Source organism: Rousettus aegyptiacus, unplaced genomic scaffold (assembly GCF_014176215.1).
Source record: "Rousettus aegyptiacus isolate mRouAeg1 unplaced genomic scaffold, mRouAeg1.p scaffold_m13_p_5, whole genome shotgun sequence".
Lineage (NCBI taxonomy): Eukaryota > Metazoa > Chordata > Mammalia > Chiroptera > Pteropodidae > Rousettus > Rousettus aegyptiacus.
This window is the reverse complement of record NW_023416308.1, coordinates 355,285-382,471: the sequence shown is the minus strand read 5'-3', so window position 1 is coordinate 382,471 and position 27,187 is coordinate 355,285. Positions and strand designations below refer to the sequence as shown.

The 27,187-nt window shown below is 69.1% G+C and overlaps 1 protein-coding gene across 11 annotated transcripts in view; it reads left to right on the top strand.

The window, feature by feature from the left end:
• The window catches only part of FBRSL1 (fibrosin like 1), a 62,202-nt gene that overhangs the window by 12,010 nt on the left and 23,005 nt on the right, over window positions 1–27,187 (top strand). For 9 of the 11 annotated variants that reach the window (XM_036220878.1, XM_036220881.1, XM_036220880.1 and 6 more), the window contains exons 2-5: window positions 1,696–1,893; window positions 12,918–13,007; window positions 14,026–14,061; window positions 26,255–26,284. In XM_036220878.1, coding sequence (XP_036076771.1) covers window positions 1,696–1,893; window positions 12,918–13,007; window positions 14,026–14,061; window positions 26,255–26,284 — 354 coding nt within the window. Of the gene's footprint in view, window positions 1–1,695; window positions 1,894–2,599; window positions 4,996–12,917; window positions 13,008–14,025; window positions 14,062–26,254; window positions 26,285–27,187 lie in introns of those variants that run through there. The other 2 variants (XM_036220879.1, XM_036220885.1) reach the window with 2 other exon arrangements.

The following is a 27,187-nucleotide window of genomic DNA, read 5'->3' as shown; positions in this document are numbered from 1 at the left end:
CCAGTCTGGCCAGCCCACTCTCCCACCCCCTGCTGCCCCTCAGTGGACACAGGGGAGGGGCCGGGTACACAGGTGCCCCCCCCCCCAGGCAGGGTGAAAGCACCAGCCCTTGGTGTGAGGTCAGAGGTCAGGGGGTGCTCCTGGCCTCCTATGATGGGTTGTGGAAGGGCGTGCCTTCCCCTGTGAGCCCGGGTCTGCGTGGCTGTGGGTGTGCACCCCTTCTTGGGTTGTCGGAGAAGATCCTGGGAGTGCGGAGTGTCCCACCCTGGGGTGCGGGTCATCACCCTGCAGTTGTGCATGGCGGCTCCCAGCCCAGACCGGAGACCACATGTCGCAGCCAGTCGTGGGGATCCCGTGCCCGGAAGGACAGCTCTAGCCCGGCCAGCCTCGTTGGTGCCCCCCGCTAATTCTGAGGGTTGTGGGCCCTTTTGAAGGGAGAATGTGGGGGTCTTCCTGAGGTGGTTGCTAGCATAGTGCATTTCTGTCCCCGGCCCAGGTACCACAACAATTTGGGACATTGGCCCCTCCTGCTGCCAAGTGGGCTGAGGCCCCAGCCAGGCGCCCGCCTCAGAGCAGAAGCCAGCTCTGCGAGAGGCCACCACGGTCACTGCTGCTGCACTGGGCTTGTTCCCTCAGGTCCTCAGGAAGCTTTTCCTGGGGAGTGTCAGGGTACTGCCTGGGGACACTTCCTGTGAGGTGTCACCTGAGGGGCACTTCCTTTGGGGCTGTGAGGGTATCACCTGGGGTGTGGGGCAGCAGCTCAGCTGTGGGTACATGAGTCGTGTCGGCCTGATTCCTCCCTCCTGTTCGGCAGCCCAGTGGAGCCGGTGCCCCTACGGTCACACCTCACGGCTCGCCACCAGTGGACAGCAGGCTGTCCTGGGGTCTGGGCACGTTGCAGGGGCTGCAGGTCCAGGGCCCGCTCTGCGCAGTGTGTCTGCGGGCAGGAGCCGCACGTGGCGGCCGTGAGAGACCGTGTTGCCATTGTCGGCACTGTTGCAGCGTGCGCGTAGAAACGCCTGCTGCGTGCCAGGCCCTGTGCTAGGCGCCGGGTGCAGCCGTGAGCAAGGCGGGCACAGAGTCCTGTCCTAGGGAAGGGCCTGGGGTCCCTGTCGATCCACACACCCGCCTGAGCAGGGGACCGCTTTCTCAAGACAGGCCGTAGCCGCAGGCGGCCTGGCTGCCTGGAGTCGGGGCAAAGCTGCGGGCGGCTCGGCACCAGGGTCAGGGACAGCTAGAGCGGGACTGGCTCTGTCTACGGCTAAGCCGCAGTGACAGCTCCCAGCCCAGGAGTCCGAGGGGTACCCCCAGGAAGGACCGTGCCCCGCTGAGGCCTGTGCAGCTGTCAGTCGTGGGCTCCGTGCTGGGCCAAGGATCAGGGCCCCCCATTACCAGCTGGGGCTCCCTCATGCAGCTGAGTTCCAGGGTCACTCTCCCGGCCCTGTCCTGACAGGCCCGTCCACACTCATCGGACCCATTTTCGCCCACCCGTGGTCCCTCTTCCTCCCATCACCGTCACATGGGAGGCTCCTTCCCTGACAGCCCACTCGGGCCCGCACCTCCAGGTGGGTGCTGTCACATGCCCAGGGCGCCCCCCTCGGAGCACGGTGTGGCCTCGCATCGTGTCACCGGCGGGATGACATGCGGAGCCGTGTGTCACTGCCACTTAACTGCTTTCTCCCGCCTTCCCCGCAGAAGGATATGGCCCTGAAGCCGCACGAGCGGAAGGAGAAGTGGGCACGGCGCCTCACCAAGAAGCCCCGCGAGTCAGAAAACGGCCCCTCCGCGGAGCCGAGTGAGAACGGGCGGCCCCTGGAGGCGGGCGACCCCGAGCAGGACCTGGAGCCCGCCACTGACCGAGGGAAGAAGGTCCCGCTGCAGCCCGCCAAGCAGGTGAGCGCTGGGCCCCGCCCCCCGCGCCCGCGGGGCCACACCAGCACCTGGACACCACCGTCGGCATCGGGCCCTGCCTGGCAACGCGCCCCATCGTTGTCAGGCGTGGGGCGTGGGGCACATGTGGACTGGGGCCGGACTCTGAGCAGGGGCAGGGGGCCTGCCCCGGTGGGTGACAGCCAGAGGGAGGCCGGGCCGGGCCGGGCGCCCAGGACTGGGGGTGGGGTGGGTGGCGGCTGTGCTCGGCAGGGCCAGGGTGCACCCGCTGCTAGGCCGGCCCCGTCTCCCCATCGCGTCTGTCAGGCTCCGCCGACCACAGGGTGTCCAGCGTGTCTTATGCGCGGGGACCAGGCTCGCGGCTGGGTGCGCTCCGCCCGCCACCCTTGCGTGAAGTGCAGTGTGTCCGCGGGCAGGGCCGACGCGGGGTTGGGGGGCTGGGCGCAGCCCTGCCTGAGACCTGCAGCCGTCGCCCGGGGCCCCACGGGGAGCGGGCTCTGTCCTGGGCGCTGGCGCTGCCGCCGCTCCTCCTCGGGGACTCGCTGCTCCGCGCCTTCTCTCGGAGGGGCTCTTCCCCGTGTTCACGCTCCTTTCACCTCACGTGGGGACCGGGCCGCTGGCGAGGGGGCAGCATGTCTCGGGCCCGGGCTGGATGGGGGGTCGGCAGGCACACTTGCCCAGGTGGACACGTGCTCTTTCTTCCATGCAGGTGTGCTCCCCAGAAGGGGGGCCGCTCCCAGCCAACCACTGGGACCAGAACGGCCCGGCCCAGCGCCAGCAGCAGCTCCAGCCCAGCCAGCCCCCGGGGTCACCCCCAGCCCCGTGTCAGCGCTGCCAGCCCAGTCGGGCTCCCCCGGACTCTGGGCAGCCCTGCCAGCCCCAGCAGCCACTCCCGAGTCAGCGCAGCTGGCCCCAGCGGTCACTTCTGGGCCCAAGACAGCCCTGCCAGCCGCGGCGGTCACTTCTGGGCCCAGGTCAGCCCTGCCAGCCCCGGCGGCTGCTTCCAGCCCCAGAGCAGCACTGCCGGCCCCAGCGGTCGCTCCCGGCTCAGCCCTACCGGCCACGGTGGGCGCTCCTAGGCCCCAGACAGCGCTGCCGGCCCCAGCGCTCCGTCCTGGCCCCGTGCCACCTCTGCCGGCCCCTGCGCTCCTTCCCGACCCCGTGCCACCTCTGCCGGCCCCTGCGGTCCCTGCTGGCCCTCTGGCACCGCTGCTGGCCCACTCGGTCGTGGGTGGCACCATGTCTCCATGGCCAGCCCAGCAGGGCATCCTCAGGACAGCGGTGCCGGCCCCTTCGGTCTCTGCTGGCCCAGTGCCAGCGGTGCCAGCCCCCCCAGTCCCCCCTCATGCTGCGTCCACGCCGCCGGCCCCCCAGCTTACTTGGAGGCCGGTGCTGCTGCCCCCGGTGGGTGCTCTTAGCCCCGTGCCAAGCCCGAAGGTCCCTCCTGGGTCACCCCAGTCACCCCCGGCGGTCGCTACTGGGCCTCAGTCAGCCCCAGCAATTAGCTGAAACCCCAGAGCAGTCTTGCCCCCACAAACCTTCTCTGCTAGGCCCCAGACAGCCTCACGCACCCCAGCGGCCACTCCTGGGCCCCAAGCAGCCCTGCCGGCCCCTGCGCTCGCTTCTGGGCCCGAGCCCGCCCTGCAAACCCCAGCCGCTGCTGCCCCTCCCCGAGCCCCCTTCGCTTCTGGGACGGCCAGCCCCGCCCCGCCGGCCTCTCCTGGGGCCCGTGAGCCAGCCTCGGCGGTCCCTGCTGGACCCAGTCCGGGCCCGTCAGCCCCAGCTCCTGGCCCTGGGCCGACCCTGCTGGCCCTTGAGGTCACGACGGACTCGCTCGTCCACCCCTGCGGTGGCCCGCCAGGCCCCGCATGTGAGCCCAGGAGCCTGACTTTGTTTCCCAGATGAGCCCCGCTGTGGCTGCACTGGGCAGGGCCAGGGCCCGAGGCGTGGTGCTGCCATGGGTGGCGGTCTCCTCCAGGCAGGCTGGGCCGTGTGCAGTGGACGCTGAGGCTCGGCAGAGGCGGGAGCCCCCGCAGGGCCGCCAGCAGCCCGAGGCCTGCCTGCCCAGGAAGAGAGGAGAGGAGCCCCGCGCCCCCGGCTCCCTGCCTTGCCCGCTGCTCTGTGACGTGCACACTCCCGGGAAAGGGGACGTGGTCACCGGGGTGTGGGCTGCTGGGGGCTCCCGCAGTGTCTCCCGGGGCTCTGAAGTGCCCACGTGTCCTCGTACGTCAGTTTCCATGCACACCAGCCCAGGTGTGCGAGTGCATGCACGTGTGTGGTGCAGATGTGCGCGCGTGTGTGGTGTGCGTGACTTGGGGCGTGTCAGCGCAGGCCTGGCCTCCTCGGGCCCCTCCCCACCTGGCCAGTGTGCATCTCTGCTCCCAGGCGGAGTGCGTCCCACTCACCTGGCAGAGGGTGACGTGCGCCCGCCTCCAGGGCACAGTGACTGCGGAGAGGTGGGGGCGCCTGGGGCTGTCCGTGGGGCCATCAGTAGATGCCGCTGGTGGCGAGGAGGGGCGCCCCCGGGACCGAGTCTCCTGTCTGACCCCCAGCTCTGCTCCATGACAGCCTGCAGGGCCCAGGGCCGCTCTCGGGGTGCCCTCTCTCGGCCTCCCGCTCCACCTCTGCAGCTCCCTGGCTGTCGGCCCTCCCAGGATGTCCCCTGCTGGGACAGTCCTCACACTACAGGGCTTCTCTGCCCCGTCCACCCCTCGCCTCAGCCCGCGGCTCAGGCAGGCCCACAGTGTGCTCTTGGCATCCCGGGCACAAGGCGGGACCCGTATTCTGACTGTCAGGGCTGCAGGGCCCGGGGAGGGGCTGTAGCTGTCTCTGCAGAGCAGCGGGGGCCCCGGGGGCCTGGCTGGGCGCCCGCTCAGCGCCCATGCACCCAGTCTTGCTGGCTGTGACGGCCATTGCCAGTGCCGACCCTGCTCGTGGAGGTTCCCCAGTCTCCAGGCCCCCCTCCCCGCTTGCCCGTGATGACCCTGGCCACCACCGGCCCTAGGTCCCAGCCAGCTGGGTGTGGGGTCCACCCAGGATCTCCCAGAAATGCGGGGCTTATTTTTCTGATTAAAGAAAATAAAAAGTTCCGTGCCATTATTTTTATAACAGCATCAGTGTTCGTGATTTAACAGACGAGCGTGCATCGTACACGAAGTGACTGACTGCGACCAGGGGTCTTCTGCACACCTGGACTTGCCTCGTTATCTCCGGACAGGGGGGGGAGAGGCCGGGGGCGGGTCTCGCGGCCTGGCCACGCCCCGCACGGGGGGCTCGGCGCTCGGCGCTCGGGGCTCGGTGTCAGCTCACCGCGGTCGTCCCAGCCACACTGGCGCCTGCCTCTCCTGTCACGCGAGGCTCCACTGTGGAAGGGGCTTTTTCTAGACATTGAGCCCCACATTCACACCACGTCTGGTCGCACGCTGAGAGTGGCAAGGATTCAGGCCGCGTACGTGCACACGAGTGTGTGTGTGTGCGAGAGAGTGTCTGCCCTGGGGCCCTGTGCACACGCGTGTCTGCGCATGTCCCAGGCGTGGGCTGGGGCTTGTGGGCGTTGCTGCTCTGCCTTCCTGGGCATCTCTGCCCCGCGAGTGCTGACCAAAGTGCCTCAGTGCCACTGGCGTGGGGAAGACAACGGGGGTCACAGCAGAAGGGGTGGGGGGAGGGCGGCGGCCCGTGGGGACCCCGCAGCCAGGGCGGGGCCGCCCACGGCCTCCCCATGTGGAACGGCCCCACCCCGTTGAATTCCGCCCTGAGCCTGTGGTGGGGGGGGGCCGGGGGCCCTGCTGCTGCCCCGCATGGTCGCTGAGGGACAAGCTCCGGTTCCATCTATACCCAGAGGGGCCCCCAAAGCCCTGTGTGCCTCCACCCATGGCCACAGCTGCCTCAGTTGCAAAGTGCTGGGCCCCGGCAGGGAGCAGGCTCTGAGGAGGTGCCCACTTGCCGTGGGGGACCAGACTGCACGTGCCGGGTCCCAGGGGTCAGGTCCTGGGGGTGCTGCCGTCCTCATTGCCTGACAGGCAGGTCCTGCCAGGCTAGACCCCGGCGACACCCGGGGTCTTTTCTGTGGATTCAGCGACTTCAAAAGCTAAATCTCATTCTATGAGCCACCTTGTTGACCAGAGGACACAGATGTGTAGCCCTGGGGTCAGAGGCTTGGGCCCTGGCTGTCGATTTGGCCCTGAGGACAGGGCTGTGGGGTGTGGCCTGTCCTGTGTGGTAAGAGCAGGGGTGGGGTGAGACTCTGGGGGTCTGGGGAGGCCCCGTGCTTTCCCAGGCACCCCGCTCTCTGCCAGGTCTCCCCAGTGCCCTGCAGCCTGCCCCGTCCGTCCCGCACAGGCCCCTGCCTCCACGTCCCGTCTGCAGACTGGGCCTTGGGGAGGGCACAAGAGCCCTTAGCGCAGTGCCTGGTCCCTGCTCAGCTCTGACGACAAGGAGGGTGCTGGTGGTGGCATTCGTTGTCAGGGAGGAGCGGGTGTCTGTGTTGGAACCCCAGAAGGCGAGAGCTAAGATGGAGTTTGCTGGCAGGTGCTCACCAAGGGGAAGCTTTGGGATCCCCGGGGGGAGGGGAGGGACACAGGCGTGGGTGACCCCGATGGGCTGACAGGCTCCTGTCCTAGAAGGGGGTCTGTGCACCATGTCCAGCGTCCACCGGGACACTCCGGCCAGGCTGCAGAATCCCTGGGCAGGAGTGTGTCCCCCGCGTGCGCCTGTGTGTGCCCCCGGCGCTGTCGGGCAGGCCAGCTGCTGGTGAACGCCGTCACGCCCCAAAAGCCCTGCCCATTTATTTAGTACCACCTGGGCGTGCGCCCCTGGGGGCCGGGTACTCCCTGAGAGCTGCGTCACCAGGCGCTGTCGCAGGCACTGAGGACACATCCTGCCCCGTGGCCAGCAGACTGCGCGATTCGAGGCCAGTGTGTGGCCGCGCTGCGCTGGCCTTTTACCAGCAGAAAAGACGCCCCCCCCCCTCCACCCCCGACAGAGGCCACAGTGACTGCGACAGACCCAGCAGTTTGCCAGAGCCAGGGCAGTTTTAAGGGAGACGATGTTCACGTCCAACCACCTGCCCTCTCTTGGAGGACTTGCCAAGAAGTCTGTCCCGGGGCTGGGAGTGGGGGACCCAAGGCCGAGGGACACTGCCCAAGGCCCCGGACGGGTTCTGAGGTTCTCACGCTGTAGGCCAGGCGTAGGTGGCAGAGTCGTGTGACAGGGCTGATGGGGCTTCACGCAAAATTGTAGATGTCCCGATAAACCACGCTAAAACTGTGAAAAGAGACCAAATTAATAATATTTTTTTACTCCATAGATTCAAAATAGTATCATTTCGGCATGTAACCAATATAAACATAATCAGTGAGACATTTTGCCTTTTTTGTATCAAGTCCCGGAGAGGCAGTTTCTTAAGCCACAGCCAGCCCGGGTCAGTTGAGACGGCCGCAGGCTGGAACAGGTGGTCTGAGGAGACCTGCCTCTGTTAAAGACGGTGACTCTGATCTGGATGGCCGTCTGTCACCGCCACGCCGCCAGCCCCCCAGCTGCTCAGGCGCGGTCTGCAGCCGTTGATTCGATCACGCGCCACACCCGGGAGGCCGCGTGCTGTGAGTCCCATTTTTCAGATGAGGCCACTGAAGCAAGAACAAGAATCTCAGTAACTCGCCCGAGACAAACAGATGAAGCGGCTGAGCCGGGACTCAGACCGGGCAGCTCGGTTCCGGAATCCGTGCCCTTGACCTTGACGTTTTCCGGAGACAGCGGTGGTGTAACTGCTGGCCTCCCAGCCTCCGGTGACCTCTGCCTGTGCGCCCACCTGCCGGCCGCGAGACTCCTTTGAGCAGTCCATTTGTCCTGGAAGAGCCCCTCCACACTCAGGGTCCAGTCCTGAGCCCTAGACGTGCCCCACAGGGTCCTTGGTGGCCGGCCTCTGCCCCGCCTGCCTGCCTTCCTCTGCCAGCCCACTGCGGTTTGCTCCGCACCGCCCACCTCCAGGCCCTGGGCCCCCTTCAGCTCACCCTCTGCTGGTTGGCGAGGGCCCCGTTTCTCATCTGCACCCCACTGGTCCTCGTACTCCCGAGCCCGGCCCGGGTCTGAGCCCCGAGGCCGTGGTCAGTACTAAGGGAGTGCGAGACTGGGAACATTCCGGCTGGCACATGCGTCCCCTACCATGCCAGGCTGTCCGCTGGCTTGGGGTTTTCTGATCACTTACAAGGCAGTTGCTGACTGGGCTAGTAGACACCTTCCGGAAGGTTCCCATCTGGCCCTTGGCAGTGTGGCGGGGAGCCAGCTCTGTCACTTATTAGCTGCGTGGCTTTGGGCAAGTGACTCAACCCCTTGGCAATTTGTCTTTCTCATCGGTAGGATGGGGTCATGACACATATCCGCAGGGTTTTCGAGATCAGCGAGTCGCTTTACGAGACATCTCAGCGTGGGGGGTGCTGGGTGGCTGTGTGAACGTCTGCTCCTCTCGGCAACGTGGGCGGTTCCTCTGCCCCCTCCTCTTGCCTGGCTTGTAGCTGTGGGGCTGGAGAGGGGACTCCCCAGGGTCCCTCTGCAGTCCATGCGTGCGGCCCCCGCTCCGGCCCCGAGGCACCCACCCCTTGGGCCATGCCGCCGAGGGGCCGTCCACAGCGGAGCTCGGGCTCTGCGCCATGTCCGCTCTCAAAGCCCAGCACCGCCTCTTCTGCCTGAGGGCCTGAGGCAGGTGCCCTCTCCCTGGGCCTCCGTTCCCTTATCTGTACAGTGGGGATGTCGTCAGTACTATGTGTCTTAGGCTGACGACACAAAAATGTGAGTCGATACCTCGGTACCTGTGCGTCTGCATTTGCTGCTGTGATTGCGGTTACTGCGTCGCTACCCACAGGATGGTCTCCTGCCTTCTGGGCTGGGCCCGCCCGGGGCGCCTCCCTGGGAGCCATCCTGTGGGGCCTCCGGGAACAGCACTCAGCCTTTGGGTGGCATCGATACCTGTGCCTGAGGCGAGCAGCCGTAGGGAGCAGCAGGCTGGGTTGTGGGAGCTGGGGTGAGGCTACCCGCACCCCCAGGCATGCACCCTGAGCGCGGCCCTCACGGGACCCGAGTGTGGGGCCCCCCGGGGCCTGGGAGCTTGCCGCAGTGCTCTGGTGGGGGGATGCAGGAGGGACTGGCCCCTGGGCGTGTGTGGGAGGCACCCAGCCCACCTGCCCTGTCTGGGCCGGGGTGCGGTGAACAGGACATGTCGCGGTCCCGCCCGCATGAGGCTCGAAGTGAGTGGGGGATTCAAGGCGACAACAGGTCCTTTTGACGAGGGAGAGGGACTCCTTTAGATCAGAGGATCGGGGAGGCCTCCTGGCCGGCACCCGAGGGAGAGGGCCATGTGCCTGGTGCAGGGGAGGCCGTGGCGCAGGTCCCGGGGCCTGGTTGTGGCGTGGACGTCCCTCTCCTGCAGGGCCGCTGGGAGTTGTAAGCAGTGCAGTGACATGAGCTGATTTATGCTTTTAAAAACTCTTGCTGGAGGCGGACTGGGCCGCCATGGGGACAGCTGGGAGGCTGTGCTGGAGGGAGGTGCCGGTGGCTTGAATCAGGTCATTAGTCCTTTAGACAGATGGGGACAACTATGGAGCAGGCCAAATGGCTCGGCCGAGTGGCCCCGCCGAGTGATGGAGGCAAGAGAGAGCTCTGAGGGTCCGCTCCAGCTCTGGTGGCACACGCCCCGGGCCCCCTCTGGTGGAGTTGTGGGGCACGACCTGGCTGCCCCACCCCCCGGCAGGGGGGACCACACTTGGCCCACACTAGGCAGCACTCACACACCCCTGGTGTTCCCCAGAGCCTGCTGGCATGGGTCTGCTGCGGTGGTGGCCTCGTCCGCACTCACCCATCTGTCTGTCTGTCCACCCATCATCCATTGTCCCGTCCACCCACCTGAGTCCCTGTGGACAGCGTGGAGCAGTGGAAAGGGGCGGCCAGCTCAGAGGGCGGCGCTTGCTGCCCGACCCTGCGTGGGTTGTGGGTACCCTTGGTCATCCCCAGGCCTGCCCGAGCCCCGCCTCACTGTGCCAGGCCCTGTGCCGAGGACCCAGGGACAGCCCCTGCCTGCTGGGCACTCACAGCCCAGTACAGGGGGACGGACAGGCCACCCCCCGGTTCACTGTCAGAGGGACACTCGGGGTCATGGGAACCGAAGGGCCCTGCGTCCGCTGGGTGGACCAGGCGTGGGGGGGTGTTGGAAGGATTTCTGGAGAATGCTAGGTGCCAGCCAGCCTGGCGGAGAGGGAGCATCGGGGTTGCTTCGCACGTTGGCCAGCAGAGGGCGGCGAGCTCCCGCGGCTGTGCGGGCGCGGGGCGGCGGTGGGTGGGGGGGCGGCCCCGGCTTCCTCACACACGCTGGCTGGCTTGCACCCACCCAGTCCCAGCCGTGTGGGCCCGGGGCCCTCAGCACCAGGGTCCCCGCCCTGGGCTGGTCTGCCCGGGCTGCCCTGAGGACTGGGGCTCCCCAGAGCACAGGCCCTGCTCGCACCAGCGTGAGTGCTGGGTGGAGGGTGGGCTCTCCGAACAGAACAGTGGACTGTGCTGTCTGTCCACTGCTGTCTCTTGCTGTGGGGGAAGGATGGAGGGGTGGCTGTGCCAGGCGGGGCGGGGTGCAGGTTCTGTGGGGTCCCTGAGCCCCAGGGAACCGGGCGCCTGTTGCTGGTGGGAGGAACAGTGAGTCAGGGGTCCAGGGGACAGCCAGGCCTGGGCTCATACAGGGGACTTGCTGGGCAGAGCTGCAGGCTACAGCCCTGGGGTGATCACATCCTGGGGAGTGAGGGCACACGCCCCTCTGGAGGATGCCAGGTGCCAGGGAGGCCCTCGCGGGCACCCCAGTATGCCCGGGCCTGGGACCCTGCCCACCAGGGCTTTGGGCGGAAGCAGGCGCCGCTCAGGAAATGATGGGCACCTCGCCCACAGGCCACCAGGGTCGGGCTACGATGAGCCGGGATCCGGGCCAGCGGGGAGGAGGGGCCGTTTCCTGACTCCCACGGGGGAAGGCCCCGTGTGCAGCCTGGGGGTGCCCCTGGGTCCTGCTCTTGGGCCCCTCGAGCTTGCCTCTTGGACTGCCCACCCCCATGGGTCTCCTCACTGTGTGGAACCACGTGGAGCCTCAGTGACTTGGCGGGGGGCAGACAGCTCCCCGTGGGGGGGGCCCTGCGGGGACAGGTCACGGGCGGGGAGTCTTCCACAGGCAAGCGCCATGGCCTCGCTGTTACTGCCAGGGCGGGCAGGACCCCAGGTGCTCCTGGGGTGCCCCAGCGTGAGGGCGGCGTTCGCCGTGTGAGCCTGCGGGAGGTGTCCCCTCCCCACTGTCCAGAGGACCGGGGCCCGGCCCTGCCAGCGGAGGGCGCGTCTGGGCTGGGCCACCGTCGCTCTGCGGTCAGGGGCTTCGCAAGCGGTTGTTAAACGCGGTGGCTGAGGCAGCGCGGCCTGTGTTCACGCCGCAGAGGGCGCCTCCCCGGAGAGCGGCGGTGCTCTCAGGGCCGCCTCCTCTGCCCTCAGGGTGCCGCCTTCCCCGCGAGGCCCTTCCCGGGGAGCCTGCCCTTCTCCGTGGAGGTGTCCTTACACCTGTGCTGTCTGCCGACCAAGCAGTGGCCTCTGTCTCGTAGGCTTCAGGAGGACGGGGACTTGGGTCTGTTCTGTTCATTGCCCAAAACAGAGGCAGCTCCTGGGTGCTCAGTAGGCATGGGGTGGATGGGCGAATGGGTAGACAACAGGCGGGCAGATGGATGATGGACGTGTGGATAACAGGAGGATGGACGCTGGGTAGGTGGACGGGTGGACGGAAGGTGGATGGATCCTCAAGCCCAGGCCCGGACATGGCGCATGGGCTTCCGCCTGACCCCAGGGCCGTCGGCTCTCGCCCTGGACATGGACTTGAAGGGCCAGGACTCCGGCTCGTCTCCGGCCGAGGTCTGGCCAGCAGCTAGGAAGGAAGCAGGGCCCAAGGACAAGCAGACCCCAGCTTGGGCTCTTTGGGGCCCTGACCTGAAGACAGAAAGAGGGTGCTCATGACACAGTGGCCGGACGTGGAGGCCGGGGGCAGACCGCGCGCTCTGGGAGCGTGGGTGCTGGGCTGGGAGGCCTGGGGCCGGAGAGGGGGGCAGGACAGTCCACCTCCTGCAGTGTCCCCACAGGGCCAGCGTCCCCTGCGGGCAGGTCAGTGGCACGTCGTGGGCCAGGGGCCCCGAGGTGCTGGGCCGTGCGCTGGCTGAGAACCACAGCCTCGGTCCGTCCCAAGGAGGCGTCCGCTGGCCGGAGGAGGTGCAGGCGTCTGCGCGCACCCCGGTGTCACTGTGCGGGGAGGACCCCAGTGGGTCCTGCGGGGACCTGGACGTGAGGCCGGCGTGCTTGGGGTGGTGACTTCCTGGGCGCGGGAGGCTTAGGGCTGGGGCTGCGATGTGCGTCGCTTCCCTGTGGCTCGGCGAAGCTAGAAATTACTTTCAAGTAAAAAGGGAAATGTGAGCAGGTCGCTCGCGTGGGCATCTGACGGGCCGCCTCCATCTCTCCTCCGTGAAGCGGGCCCGTGTGCGAGGAGCAAAGAGCCGCAGGCCGGCCACCGCACAGCCAGGCCGGGGACGCCGGCCCTGTGGGGGGCTGCCGGGGACAGGACCGAGGCACAGAGAGGCGGGTGATGGCCCTCGGTCACACGGCGGGGTGGCCCGCAGCCCCCCGCCTGCCCCGGAGTCGCGGTGTGGACTGCAGGGGCCCGCGGTGCGCGTATGCAGGGAGCGGGAGGCCTTGCGGTGGCCTGTCCTGGAGGCGGCCCCTGGGGAGCCCTGAGTCACCCCCTGACTGGAGGAAAGAAGGACGGAGCTAGCAGCGGCCTCCTCTCCCGGACGTCCCGTCAGGGCCGCGAGCGGATGGCTGGGCAGCGCTCTGCCCCCGCCCTCGCCAGTTCAGCTCCGGCCTGGGGTCGGGGGTCGGGGGCCTGACCTGGCCCTGCCCCTTCCCGCCCCACACCACGCCAGCAATGCGAAGGCGTCAGGTCTGTGCTTGCTGAGCCTGTCTCTCCCTGTCTCCAGATGAAGGTGGCAGTGTCCAGAGGGGGCGACCGCAACGGTGAGGACGACGGCTTCCGCGAAGCCACCGGCTCCCGCGACCAGCTCAGTGATGTGAGTACCCCGGGCGCTCGCCGGCCGCGGCGCCCACGTTCCGGGCCGGACCGCGTTCTGGGCGGGGACGTGCACCCAGGGCAGGGCTGCGGTGCGCGTGGCCTCGTGCGTGGCACGCACGCCATCCTGGGGCCGCAGAGAACGCCGGAAGCGCTCCTGTCGGCCGACAGCAGCCGAGGGCTGTGGGCAGGGCGTCTGCTGGTCTCAGCCTGGATGGAGGTGGCCTGAGTCTGGGGACACGCCTTCACGGTCCCAGAGCACAGGGCCCTGAGCTGGGTCCCTGCAGGTGGGAGGGGCCTCGGACCCAGCGAGGGACGAGTGGAGACCTGGCCAGCGATGAGGGGACCGAGTGGCCCTTGCCACAGGGGTTTTCCTGGCAGAGCTCGGATTAGGGGATGGGGCAGGCGCACCAGGCCAGGGGGAGGGGACCCGGAGGGAGGGGGCTGGGCAGAGGTCCAGCGGGAGGAGGGGCCCAGGAAGAGGCCTTTGTCTTCCTGACCCCCAGCTGCAGAAGTGGCCGGCGGAGGTGGGAATGAAGGAGTTGTCCTCATTACCATTTAAATGGCAGCCTGGGGAGCAGCAGCAGCGGCAGGAGGCTGGCGGGGCCTAATTGCCGGCTCCGCGCGCTCGTCCTGCTGCCCGGAGTTGGGAAGCAGGCCGGGAATCGCCTGGGGCCACGGCCGTCCTGGTCGAAAGCCCTGTACTTGCTGGCTGGGGCTAGCAACTGGGGTGCGCGTGAGGGCGCAAGCTCAGGGTCTCCTGGAGTGAGGTTCCCTCCAGGGTGAGCTCTACCCAGCAGGAACCCCCAGGACCTGAGTGAGGACCTGGCCAGGGTCTGCCTAGCGAGGGGAGCAACCCAGGCTGCAGTCCCGACCCCCAGCCCTTAGCTCCAGCTTCGGCCGGGAGTGGCCTGTGGACCCATCTTGGGGTCATGGCATCTGTGCGCAGGGTGGTCCTCAGGGTGGGCGGCCGTCGGGGCTGCGAGCCCGGTGACCGACTGTTCTTCTCCTTCCCACAGAGCTCGGCGCAGGCGGTCTCGGGCAGAGGCTACTCCGTAAGTCTCCCCTCGCCCCACTGCTGTCCAGCTCCCCGCAGGTCCCGGCCCTCCGCGAGGACTGGGGTCCTGCCAGGCGGCACTAGGACTTGGGGGTCCAGGCACCCCTCAGCACCACGCTTGGCCGTGGCCCCCTAGCTCCCCGTGGGTCTGTGTGAGGCCACGCTCCCTGCCCGCCAGCCCCGTCCCCAGGGAGCAGCCCTGCCCCTCGTCAAGACTCCGTTTCATTTGCCCTTAAGTGTCAGGGGAACAATAATGACACTGTAGAACCCGAGCCCCATAAAAGCCATAAAAGCCGGTTCTGCAGATTTACTGCCCTGCAGGCCGGTTGGGAGGCGGGGCCTGGTTCCGCCCGCCTCATCCCCAAGCCCCTGGTTTACGGAGAATTCAGCGGCTTTTCATGGGGTGTCTGATTAAGCCTTGTTCCCGCGCCCCTCCCCCAGCCCTCCGCCCAGGCCATTGACCTGGGGGCTGTGCACTTCTGGGCAGTGGTCCAGGGTGCCAGGTGCTTCCCGAGCCATCTTCCTGGGGAGGACTCTGCCCTCCACGGGTGGCCTAGCGTGCTTATCCGTCACGGTCGTGGTTGGTGGCCCTGTCGCTGGCCAGGAGGTGGGCCAGGACCGGGCTCTAGGGGGGACAGGGCGGGCCGACCCAGGTGGCCGGCAGGAAGGGGCTGTGTGGCGGGATCGGGGAGAGTTGGGACAGTGACCAGGAGCAGGGGGACAAAGCACCCACCAGCAGGCAGGGCGAGGGGCGTGTGTGGCCCCCGGAGAGTCTGGGGTCTCCTACCGCTTCCGAGGCCCTGGGGCAGCTGGGGTCCCCCTGCTCCCTGCCCGAGCCACCAGGCAGCCCCTCTACTTCCGAACTGCCGTGGGGCCTCCGGGGTCTTCCCCCCAAACGCTGCCTCGCGCCCCTGGAGAAGAGCCGTGACCAGCGTGCCAGCCGCTCACGGCGGGAGCCCCGTGGCCGCTGCACAGGGGTGACAGATGGGAGCCGGGAAGGGACCCCGCCGGCTGCTTGGGGCGTGGGGGTGCCCCGGCGATGTCTGCAGATGTCTGCGAGCGCGTGAGGCCCTGGCGTGCGTGCGTGGGCATGTTCTTCAGTCTGCGATGTGTGCGGGCAGGCGCCACAGGCTGGCGGGGGTCGGCCTGGCCCCGGGGCCCGCCTGTCCAGTTGGCACGGGACTGCAGGCAGGAGCCCAGCCCTCTCAGATGCGACAGCCAGGTGGAGGCTGACCCCGCAGGAGACACGGGGTGGGGACCACACAGCGCCGTGCGCACAGCACCCCGATCCCCATGTCCCCCGCCCTCGCGGCCGCACGGGCGGAGGGCTTCGCCACGGGGCCTTGGGCGCGTGCCCGTGTGTGCCCGTGTGTGCCCGTGCCCGCCCTCACGCTGGCCGGGAGCCCAGCGTGCGCCGCGGCCCCGTGTGTGGGCCTGTGTCTCGCACACGCGTCTCGGGGGCCTGGCGGGGCCGCGCACGCCTGCAGCCCGCGCTGCTGCTCGTCCCCGCCTGAGCTGTCTGGGCCTCGCGTGCCCGTCTGGAGGCGCCCGTGCGTGTGGCCTCGGCGACGCGCGTGTGAGCCGCGCGTGTGTCTGCACGCGTGTGGCTGATTCTGCTGGCGAGCCGTGGGTCTGTGCGAGACCGGGGCTGCGTGGCGCTGCGTGCGGCTGTGCGTGCGGCTGTGCGTGCGGCTGTGCGTGCGGCTGTGCGTGCCCCTGGCCCTCTGTGTCTGTCCGAGGCTGGGGCCTCAGACCCAGCCCGAGTGGCGCTGTCGTCGCCTCTCCCCAGCGGGGTCCCCACACCAGGTGACTGGAGCATTTGTCATCTGACCTGGTTTGCTGGCAGTACTAAAAGGGTTTAATTTGCAGAGATTTATCCCCAGAAAATCTCCAATTTTCACTCACCCCGACAGCTCTGCCCCAGAAGCCCTGCGCAGCCCACTATCAGATGTGCGTCAGGGCCGTGACGTTAGTTCCAAAGTAAGTTTCTTAACTTGGCTGCTTGCAACCGGGGATGTGATCCACCACCACCGGCCCAGGGGCTCAGAGCTGGCCCCTGGGAGGCTGGGAGGCCTGCCCCCTGCCCCGGCCCCCCCCCCCCAGGCTGAGTGCTCTCGAAGGGGGCTGAGCCGGCAGAGGTGGCTGGGGACTCGGGGTGGAGTGGGGACATCTCGGCAGCTCTCGGCACTGGCCTGTGATGACCCGGGCAGGTCTCAGCTGGCCCCTCAGCTCCTCCTGGCCTCCCAGCCACGCCCCACGGTGGCCACTGTCACCAGCGATGATGGTCCCACAGCCTCTGGGTGAGGACCCTGAGACACCACCTTGGGAGGGGCCGTGCTCTGGGCGGGGCTGAGCCAAGCCTAGGCGGGCAGGCCCGCCCCACTCCGCGGTTTGGTGTCCTGAGATCCCTCCTGCCCCAAGACCTTTCTCCTCAGACCCCTTGTGACCACCAGGAGGAAGCTGGCCTTCCCTCCACCTTGCCCCGCCCCCTAGCTCTGTCTGCCATGACACCCCACACCCCAGAGTGCCCCCTCTACCCGGACACCCTGTACCCCAGCCCCCTCTGCCCAGACGCCCCGCGCCCCACAGCGCCCCCTCTGCCCGGCGCCCCACAGCGCCCCCTCTGCCCGGCGCCCCACAGCGCCCTCTCTGCCCGGCGCCCCACAGCGCCCCCTCTGCCCAGACGCCCTGCGCCCCACAGCTCCCCCTCTGCCCAGACGCCCCGCGCCCCACAGCGCCCCCTTTGCCCGGCGCCCCACAGCGCCCTCTCTGCCCGGCGCCCCACAGCGCCCCCCTCTGCCCGGCGCCCCGCGCCCCACAGCGCCCTCTCTGCCCGGCGCCCCACAGCGCCCCCTCTGCCCAGACGCCCCGCGCCCCACAGCGCCCTCTCTGCCCGGCGCCCCACAGCGCCCCCCTCTGCCCGGCGCCCCGCGCCCCACAGCGCCCTCTCTGCCCAGACGCCCCGCGCCCCACAGCGCCCTCTCTGCCCGGCGCCCCACAGCGCCCCCCTCTGCCCGGCGCCCCACACCTCTGGGTCTCCCCAGCCGCGCTGAGAATGTGGGGTGTGAAAAGTGCCTCTCATGCTCCCTCCTCCCTCGAACAAGCGTTCATCCCGCGCCCGCTCGGCACCTGTCACCACCGCTGGCAAAGCAGCGACGGCCCCCACGCCTGCCCGCGGGGCTCCCGGAGGAGACAGCGGATGAAGCACGCGAGCCCCAGGGGAACAGGCAGGGCCAGAGCCGCCCCCGAGGGGGGTCCCCGGGTGCCCGGCAGAGCTTGGGTACCCAGCGTGCGGGCCGGGGCTGGCGGCGCAGCTCCCGACCGGAGCCTCCGCGCGCTGCCGGCCTGGGCGGGTCGGGCTCCCTCGCGGCCTGGCGGGGAGCCCGGAGCAGCAGCCGCGACAGAGCGCGGCCCTGCGGCCTCCAGCCCGGATGCAGGGGGCGGGGCGCCCGCGCTTGCGGGGCGCGAGGCAGGACGCTGCGCAGCCGTGCGGGTCCTGACCCGCCTCTCCCCACCCTCGGGCGGCACGGCGGGCCGGGAAGCTGGCTGGGAAGGGGCGCCGCGCGTGGCGAGGTGCCCAGGCGTCCCTCCTGGTTGGGCTGGCGGGGAGGTGCCGAGGTGCGCGCGCCCGGCCTGCCCCGCGCGCAGCCCTGCAACGCAGGCTCGTCTTCGCGAGGCAGGTCCATGGCGTTCGTAACCCTGCTCCTCCGCCACTTCCCAGCGGCTGTAATTTGTGCAAAAGCAATAAAAAGCCGTCAGCCTCTCCCTGGAGCCTGGAGCGGCATCCTTCAGGCTGGGTGGCGGGGGGCGGGGGGGGGGGAGGGGCGTTCCCTGGGCGCAGGGATCTGACCTGTCCCCACAGCACCGCCCCACCTGGGCGCCCGTCTTTCAGAGGGACACTCCGCCCGCCTGCCTCCCTCCCTCCCTCCCTCCCTCCCTTCCCTCTTTCTTCCCCAACCTCTCGGGCCCCAGGGTGCAGCTGTAGATCTTACTCTCCAGTGGGTAGAGCGTGGAAGCCCTGCCCTGAGCCCCCGGTGTCCCGTGTCTCTCCTGAGTAACTGGGGTCAGGGGTGTCAGCCCCTTGGGCTTGTGGTGAGGTATTTTGAGCACGGCTCTTGGACACATCTGCAGTGTTGCGGCCAGGGAGCCGGGCCCTGACGTGGACATCAATGTCGGGGGGCTGGCTGCGGGGTGCCGGCAGCTAGACCTCCCTTCCGCGGTGTCCCGTGTCAGTGGATGTGGTGCTGGAGGGGTGTGGCCTCAGGGCCTCCGTCCTGAGCTTCCCCAGGGCCGTGCTGCAGGCGGCCACTCTGGCAGCGGGACGAAAGAGGGTCTGGGCGGCAAACCACCGTGCACCCCCAGACAGAGGACGTTGAACTGGTGACCTACACAGTGCCAGGCAGCGGGGTGCCACTGGGGACGCAGCGGCGCAGGTCTTGGGGTCCCCGTCCTGGTGGGCGGTGGTCTGTCGGCAGCGGGGGCTTCCGGAGAGCGCTGGGTGCTGAGGCGGCACCCGTGCCTGCTGGCTGGGGACATCCGGGGAAGCCAGGGGGACGTGGGGCCGAGGGTGCGTGCGGGGTGGGGCGTCGGTGTGTCAGGGGACCCAGAGGAGGCAGGAAGGCCCCGCAGCTGCAGGCAAGGCTCGTCCCAGCAGCCCCGGGAGCTGTGGGCACCGTCATGGGGCTGGAGGCCGGGGGGGGGGGGGGCGCCCCACTTCTGTGGGGGGCACAGGGGCTGACACAGGGTGTCGCCCCGTCCCGCGCACGCGCGTGCGGTCAGCAGAGCGGGGGCCGGATGCAGTGGCCGGAGGGCGTCCGTGCGTCCGCGAGAAGCCCGAGTCCGCGGCTCTCCAGCCGTCCGTGACCTGGCGCCACTGTCGCGTTTCAGACGGGGCGAGGCCCGGGGCGGAGGCACCAGCCCCCCGCCACACGGGGCAGCGACGGAGAGCGCTCCCGCCAGGCAGCGTGGGGTCACGTGTCCGGGCTGGCCGTGGGTTTGCGGCTGCTGGTCACCTTCCAGGGCCTGCCAAGAGAAGCCACCCCGACAGCCTCCCACACCCCTGCCCTGGAGAGCCCCAGGGTTTAAGCCCACGGCCTCTGCTGAGGCCCCGAGTCCACCCGCTCGTCCCGAAGCCTCCACGGTGTTCTAGAAGCCACGGCCCGCTCAGAGCCGCACCCCACTGCTTCCCGGGTTCAGCTCTGGGCACTTCTGCCTCCGTGGCGTCCACGGGGGCCATTTGGGGACCTTCGGCCCGGCTGCAGGGTGGCCTCACACGCCTGGGGCCCCTGCCCGATGGGTGTTCCGGGCAGGGGTGGCCACGCTCTCAGGCCTCCCTCTGCAGCGAGGGGACGGCTCGAGGCTCCCGGAGGCCCAGGCGGCTGTGGGGCCGGCATGGTGGCACCTGTGCCGCGTTCCCCTGGTCAGCACAGGTCCAAGGGGAGGACGCCGGCCCCGGCCCTCGGCAGGAGGCTGCCGAGAACGCGCCCTCCGAGGCGCGGCGCCCCCACTGGGCGCCACGCACTCCTCAGCCCCCCGTGTCCCCCCGTGCTGGGCCGCGCACGCCCCCACGTTCGCTGCTGAGGACAGTAGTGCCGGCCGTGACAGTCCCTGACGGCCGGGCGCTCAGGACCCCCCTGCAGGGCTGCACGAGACCAAGCCTCGGACGGCTCAGCCACTCTGCAGTGCCCTCTCGGTGGGCACAGCACCTGGTGTGGAGTCTGGGGGGACGCTCTTGGGGACGGCCACCGCTCTCTTGCCGGTGCCGGGCCCCCCCAGCCTCCTCCCGGAGCCCCACGACATGCGGCAGCCGTAGGAGGGGAGGTGGCCAGCGTGTTCCCTGGGGTGGTGAGTTTACTGCGCTCGGCTGTCGGGCGAGGTCCCCAGGCGACCCAGCCACACAGAGGGCCCTGGCCCCTCGAGCGCGTGGGGGGCAAGTCGGCCCCCAGGCCTCCAGGTAGTGTGTCCCAGAGGGCTGCAGTCAGGTGACCGGGCCATGGTCCTGTCCTCGGAGGCTGGACAGAGACACTCTGGACAAGCCACGGCCACGGCCACGTGTGCCAGGAGCCACGGCCGGAGGCGGGGCCGCTGGGAGGGCCCAGGTGCTGCAGCGGGAGCCGAGGTTCAGCCCTGGGAGCAGCCGGGGTGGTGGGGACGTGCGGGGGGGGGCTCTGTGTCCGTGCCTTCTGGGTACGGCTTCTGTGGCGATGAATAATTCATGAGGCAGTTAGCGCTTTGGGTCTGACAGCAGGAGAACACGTTAATACCATGACTCCAGCAAAGGTCGCGCGGGCGGGGCCCAGGGCCATCTTTTATTCATCCTGTGACACGGGCTCATTAATTATCGCGGGCAAGGGCTGTGTGAGGAGAGCCTGTAACGGGGAGGGGGCGGGGAGGGGGTCTGCGGAGGAAGGGACAGTGAGGTCCCGGTGTGGCCGGGACCCCAGCGCATGGTCCTGAGGCGGCGGGTGCTGGAGGTCCCCGAGCCCGGGTTGAGCAGTCACTGTGGGCCAGGCGCCACGCAGGCCCGAGGTCAGAGGATTGAAGAGGACCCAGAAAGGCCGCCTCTTGGGGGCCGCGGGGGAGGGGCAGCAGGCGGGGCAGCAGGCGCACGCTGGGCAGGACCCTGCGCCACACATGCACACGGGCGACTGTGCGTGCGCGGGTCATCGCAGTGACGGTGTGACCCCTGGGGGGCGAGGTGACGTGGAGGCGTCAGGTGTGCCCAGGAGTGATGCGTTCCCGGCTGCCGCGGGGACAGGTGGCCAGGGGTGGGCAGGCTCTGCTGGTTGGGGCAGTGGGTTCCCTCATAGGTGGGGCGGAAGCCGCAGGGCCTTGGGGCTCCCCAGAAGTTGGGGCTGTACCACCTGTGGTGGGGGACAGGGTCACAGGGAGTCGATCGGTCACGGGGTCGGGCAGGTGAGTGGTGCGGCCTCTCGCAGAAGTGCCCTGGCCAGAGTGGGCTCTGGCCCACGGTCCTCCCCGCCCCACCTGTGACAGGTGACAGCCCCGCCTGTCTGGTTGGTAGCTCACCGAGGTGCCTGCGCTTGGCTATTAGGCTCCAGTAACTAAATTGCTTGTTAATTCAGTAATTAGTGCTTTGTTTTATTTTAAAGCCTAAATACTCATAAAAGGTGAATTAGCTGAGTAAACAAGAGGGGTTTTCAGGATCCCATCCAGTCCGCCATCATTAATCAGGTCTGACGAGGCGGCCACAGGCTCTGCGGGGGCTGTGACCCGGGGCCACCACGAGGGGGTTGCTGGCGTGGGGCCTGACTGCACGGGCCGAGTTAAGCCCGCGGTGGGCTCCCAGCCGCTCTGCCTCAGTTTCCCCATTTCTAAGGAGGTGGGTCTGTGGTGGAGACTGAGCGAGGTGTGTAGAAGCCACCACAGTGAGCAAAGGCAGCCTCAGCCCCACCCCTCAAGGTGCCCCCCTCAGCAGAACGTCGGGGGTTCCCCCTCCTGCCCCCCTCCTTCCAGCCGTGCAGTCCAGGCTGCTTCCGGCCCCGGCCATCTGCCCACTCACTGGGCAGGTGCACGTCCTGCCTCCCGATGGAGCCTCTGTCCAGAGCAGAGGGCGGGCACCTCGGCCCTTACGGACGGAGCAGGCGGCGCCCGCCACATCTCCCGAGGTGACTCCAGGAGCAGAGAGACCCCCGCGAGGTCGCAGGCAGGTGCTGTCGGCACGGCCTGTGCCCCTGGGCCACGTGCCGGGGGCGCGTGGCCCCGTGGCAGGTCCGCGGGGTGTGCACACACACCGGGACACCTGGCAGGGCACTCTGGGGTGCAGCGCCCGTGGGGCGGGTGCCCAGGTGCTCACGCGTGACGGGCCTCAGCGCGCCAGTGGGGCGGGGTGCCCAGGTGCTCACGCGTGACGGGCCTCAGCGCGGCGCCTGTGGGGCGGGTGCCCAGGTGCTCACGCGTGACGGGCCTCAGCGCGGCGCCTGTGGGGCGGGTGCCCAGGTGCTCACGCGTGACAGGCCTCAGCGCGCCTCCACACGTTGGACGCGCACACACACGGGGCCCGCGAGCCTCGGGAGCACCCAGCAAACGCTGCCCACGCCGAGGGTGTGTGCGCCCGGGGTCCCGGGCGTCCCCAGGTTTACGGAACGCACGTGGCACCGTGAGGACCACATGGGCAGGGCCCAGGGTGGGCATCGGCCCCGCGCCGCCAGCAGCCCCGGCCCCCCTGCCCGCCCGTCGCCCAGCACTGACCGGCCGGCTCCTGCCTGCGTGTTCACCCCCCGCTGCCCAGGCCTCTGCAGGCCACAGCGCCCGTTGGGAGCGCGTCCCAGGCTGGTGAGGAGCTGCCCAACCCTGTGCCGCCTCTCAGCCCTTTCTGACCCCTGGAGTGAAGCGGGGTCAACCTGAGAGGGGGGCTGAGAACAGGCAGGGCCGGGCCCACCCTGCCCCCCAGGCCAGCCTCCGGGCCCCTCAGTGCCTGCCCTGGCTCCCCCCGCCCCCCCCCCACCCCCCCACCCCCGCCTCCCTGGTCCAGGCCAGGCGGCTGGAATGTCTGGCATGCTGAGGCTCAGTGGCAAGGCCTCCCAGCCCATGAATTTTTCATGCCTTTGTCTGAGAGATGGGGGACAGGCGGCCCTCGGAGCTCTGCTACAAAGCCATAATTAATGTTCGCACTGAGGGAGTAAAAGTCACATTTCCGTCGCTGCCCGATGGCCGTTGGTAGGGTCTCCCCGTCGTGGGCGGTGAGGCGCGGCCCCCACCCCCAGCGAGCAGCTGCCCGGGTTTCTGGGAGAGGCCCGGGGTGGAGGCCGCGTGCCGCAGACCTCCTGGCAGGCGGGGCACGGCCAGGCGTCTGCGCCCGGGCCTGCGGGGGCTCAGTAGCCTCCAGGGGCTGGTCGGGTGATGTGAGGGACGCCGCTGGGGCAGGTGGGGACAGTGGCGACGGAGGTCATGGTGGTGACCGTGACGGTGGCGACGGAGCTCGTGGCGATGGCAGTGGTGATGACGGTGATGACAGTGGCCAAAGTGACAGCGGGGATGAGGGCGAAGGTCGTGGTCGTGACACGGGGATGAGGGCGAAGGTCGTGGTCATGACACGGGGATGAGGGCGAAGGTCGTGGTCGTGACACGGGGATGAGGGCGAAGGTCGTGGTCGTGACAGCGGGGATGAGGGCGAAGGTCGTGGTCGTGACAGCGGGGATGAGGGCGAAGGTCGTGGTCGTGACAGCGGGGATGAGGGCGAAGGTCGTGGTCGTGACCGGTGGCGGCGACCTGATGGCGTGGTGACAGCCTCAGCGGTGACGGTGACCGCGGCTCAGGCTCGCGGAGCCCCGGCTGCCAGCCCGCTGCGTTCTGAGCACTCTGCGTGGGCTGACCTGTTTAATCCAAAACCCTCACCCCCCCGCCCCGTCTCTGCAGATGGGGAAACTGAGGCTCGGAGAGATGAAACCAGCAGCCACGGTTGCTGTATGCAGAGGGGGCAGGACGGGACCCCACTCTGTGGCACGCGACGAGGACCCGCGCTCAGGCCCGGCGTGCTGGAGGGGGCGGTGGGGGTGCGGCAGAGCCCGTGGCGCGCGCCGCCAGCACTAGCAGAGCCCACGTGTGGCCGTGTGCCCCCCGTTCTTAGTCAGGGGCAGGACTGAGTACTCGTGAGGCATCTCCAGGGTTTTAAAGGTCGCCATCAACTTTAAAAAAAATCAGACCAAACCAAGCCGACCTGCAGCCCCGTCTCAAGGCCGTTGTCCAGCCTTGGACGGGGATCTGGGAAGGCCGTCGCCTGAGCCTAAGAGGTCCCTTCTGTCCCACGTGACGTCACGTCCGTGAACGTGGACCACACGTGGCGACCCTCGGGTGCCCGCACGTCGCAGCTGGGAACACGGGTGATGTGCGGGGACCTCTGGGCGAGGGAGGCTGAGCTTTCGGGCTGGGCGTGGAGCCCTGCGCTCACGTTTGCCCCTGACCTGTCAGGGTGCTTGAGCGCCTGGTGGGGGGCCTCGCGCCCGCCACTCGCTGGAGTCGCCTGGGCCCCGGCCTTTTGGGTTGCAGTGGCCCCTCTGGTGACGCCGATGCGGTCAGGACCGCGCCCCTCGGGTCCGGCTGGAGGGCGGCAGAGAAGCCGGCCCCGCACAAGTGGTCGTCCTGGTTCATCGTTTGCTGCGCGGCCAGGAGGAGCTCGTAGCCAGTAGAGGCGCGTGCTGCGTGCTGGGGGGACTGGAGCACGGGGAAGGGGGGCAGCGTTGATGTCGGGCGTCGTCAGGGCCAAGGAGGGCTTGCCGTCCGGCCTCGGCCTCTCAGGGTCACGAAGGAGAGCAAGGACTTCCACGGCCGGGAGACACCCCGAAACTCCCAGGCTTGGGTGCGCGGCCACTCCAGAGGGGAGCCCCTTGTTCTCGGCATGTTGGAAGATGGTGACGGCAACAGTGGTGACGGTGACGGTGGTGATGGTGACGGTGACGGTGACAGTGACGGTGACAGTGACGGTGACAGTGGTGGCAGTGACGGTGGCAGTGATGGTGGTGGTGACGGTGACGGTGACAGTGACGGTGACGGTGGTGATGGTGACGGTGACGGTGGCGGTGACGGTGACAGCGGTGGCGGTGGCGGTGAGGCAGTCACGCAGCAGCACGCCGAGTGCGCCCCCGGCACTGTCCTGGTCTTCGCGCGCACACACTCACTGAAGCCAGGCGATGACCCTGTAGGGAGGCTGTTGTCTGACTTACAGAAGCGTAAACCGAGGCGCAGAGAGTTCAAGGCACAGCATGCACGGAGCCGGAGCAGGCGTTCGCTCGGGACCCGCAGCGGCCTCTCCGCCATGCCCAGCACATCCCCTGAGGCCTGGGGTCGGCCCTGTCCTGGACTCCTGCCTGTCCCCCCACACGAGCAATGCTCCCCAGGGCCGCCCAGCCCCGCCTGCCCCACGAAGGCCGCCTCTCCCGGGCAGCGGCCGCAAGACAGACGTGGCCCCTTCCTCTCCTCGCTCTGATCAGTTGCTTCATGCAATTCCGATTTGACTGCAGTTAAACATTAATTCAGTGGGACTTGGTCACGTGAATCTGTTCACGCCACGGCCTGCGCTGGCTGACGACGGTGCTGGTCGGTTATTACAGGGTCTGAATGCTCAGTGGGAAGCTCCCTCGCGCCTTCCTGCTGTCTGGGAGCTGTGGGGAGACCTGGGAAGCGGGGCCACGGTGGCTCCAGGCACCGTGTGGCAGCTGCACACCCTGCTCCCCACTCCGGACCTGAGCCGCTAATTAAGCAGGAAGAGCCCGTTCGGGGGTCTGCGGGTGCGGCAGCTCCGTGGCCAGGGGTGCCTGACCTCCTGCAGGCTCCTCCTCCAGGGCCCTGGCCCACAGGCCACGTCCGGGCACCGGGCAGCCCTGACCCCCTCTCCCAGAATGCCCAGCCCCAAGGCCGAGTGCAGTGCAAGTCCATGGACCACGACGCCTTCTGCGTCCCTTGCACTGGGGCCGAGCGCCTCTCCCCACCCACAAGCCGGCGCAAGAGGCTGGTCTGACCTCTTAAGATGGCTCTGTGGCCAGGAGATGGTCCACACGTCCCTCGGCCGCGGGTGACAGCGCCCGCTGGCCTGGGACCGCAGCCCGCCCGTGGGCCCGGCATGCCCGTGTTCCAGGCAGGGGCGTGGCTCGAAGGCACCAGCCGTGGCTGCCGGGAGGGGCCCTGGTATCCTCTCGGGCGGGATCGGTCGGTGTCCAGCAGCCTCCCTTTCTGAAGCGCTGTCTACTGAAGATGCAGCGCCAGGGTCCGTTTGTAGCTTGTCTCAGCCCCAGCGGAACCGACGTGCTGACACTTTTCTGCTCCGCGTGTGGGGCGTGTGGGGAGGGCACTCCAGGCGCCCTCCCTGCTGGCCCCCGCTGGCCCAGCCCTCGTCTTCCCCAGGGGCCCTGACGCCCTGCCTCTCCCCGCCCCTGCCGCCCCGAGGCCGGCCCTGAGCGCGGAGGGGCGCGGGGCTTGCCGGCCGCGTCTGCCCTGGGCGGGCGCACCTGCCTGCGGGCCGTGCCCCTTGGTCTCGCTTCTGCCTTCCCGGCCCCACAGACACCCGGCTTCGATGGCGCTCCGACCCGGGGCGCCCTGTGTGGCCGAGGACACCCCCACCCCTGGCCCAGCCTCCCACACTCCTTCCCCCGACCCCAGTGACGCCCGATGCCCGCCCGGCCTGCATGTGGGGTGCTGTGGGGCTCTGACTCACCCCCTCTCTCTCTCCCCCACAGTGTGACAGCGAGAGCGACGGGGACGACAAGGTAAGCCCCCTTCCCCGCCGCCCGCCCGCGCTCCCCACGTGGGTGCACCCGCAGGCCTGCAGAAAGGCTGTGGCTCTGGGGGGCCCCAGGCTCCCGGGGACCCACGGCGAGGCTGCGGCTCCTGGCGCGGGGCCCCCCGGGAGGGGGTGCCGTGGGCAGGGCGGGGGGCTGGGCTGAGTGCAGCCCGTGTCCTGGGCTGGGGTCGGACCGGGCACCGGAAGCAGAGTTCCCCCAGCAGCCGAGCCCCCCCTCACCCCGCGCTCGCGTCGCTTTCGGGGACAGTGCGGGTCCTGCCAGCTGGGCGTTTGGCGCAGGACTAGCCCGGACCCCGCCTGCAGCCGCTCAGCCTCGCGCCTCTGGCCTCGGGCTCCAAGGGTCCTCGGTCCTGGCCACCCGTGGGGCTGCCCAGAGCTTACGGCTGGGCGGCTGTTCATGGAGCACCCCGAATGCTAGGCTCCGTGCTGTGGGGGGCACAGCGGGGCACAGGGTGCCACTGGGACCCAGGAAGCAGCAGCGGGTGAGACTTGAGGGGCGCAGGTGCCGGCTTGTCCCAAAGCCCCAATGCGGACGCGGATACTGAGGCACAGAGAGAGCGAGGAGCCGGCCGAGGTCACACAGCGGGGACCCGGCGGGCTAGGACCCCTCGTCCTCGTGGGGAGGCCCTCCTGGGAGGGCGGGCGTCGAGGAGGACGAGCACCTGGGCTGCCGGGAAGGGGTGCGAGGGTGTTTGCGAGGGCGGACGGGAGGCCCCTGAGCCCTGGCTGGCCCGAGGCGAGCGCGTCTGCGGGGTGAGGTTCCGTCCGGAGGTCTGGGGTCTGTGGCTCTGGGTCCCCATCCTGGTGGCCTGGCTTGCATCCGGCAAGAGCTGCCCCAGCCGTGGGCAGACGGGGGGATGGCCCTCTC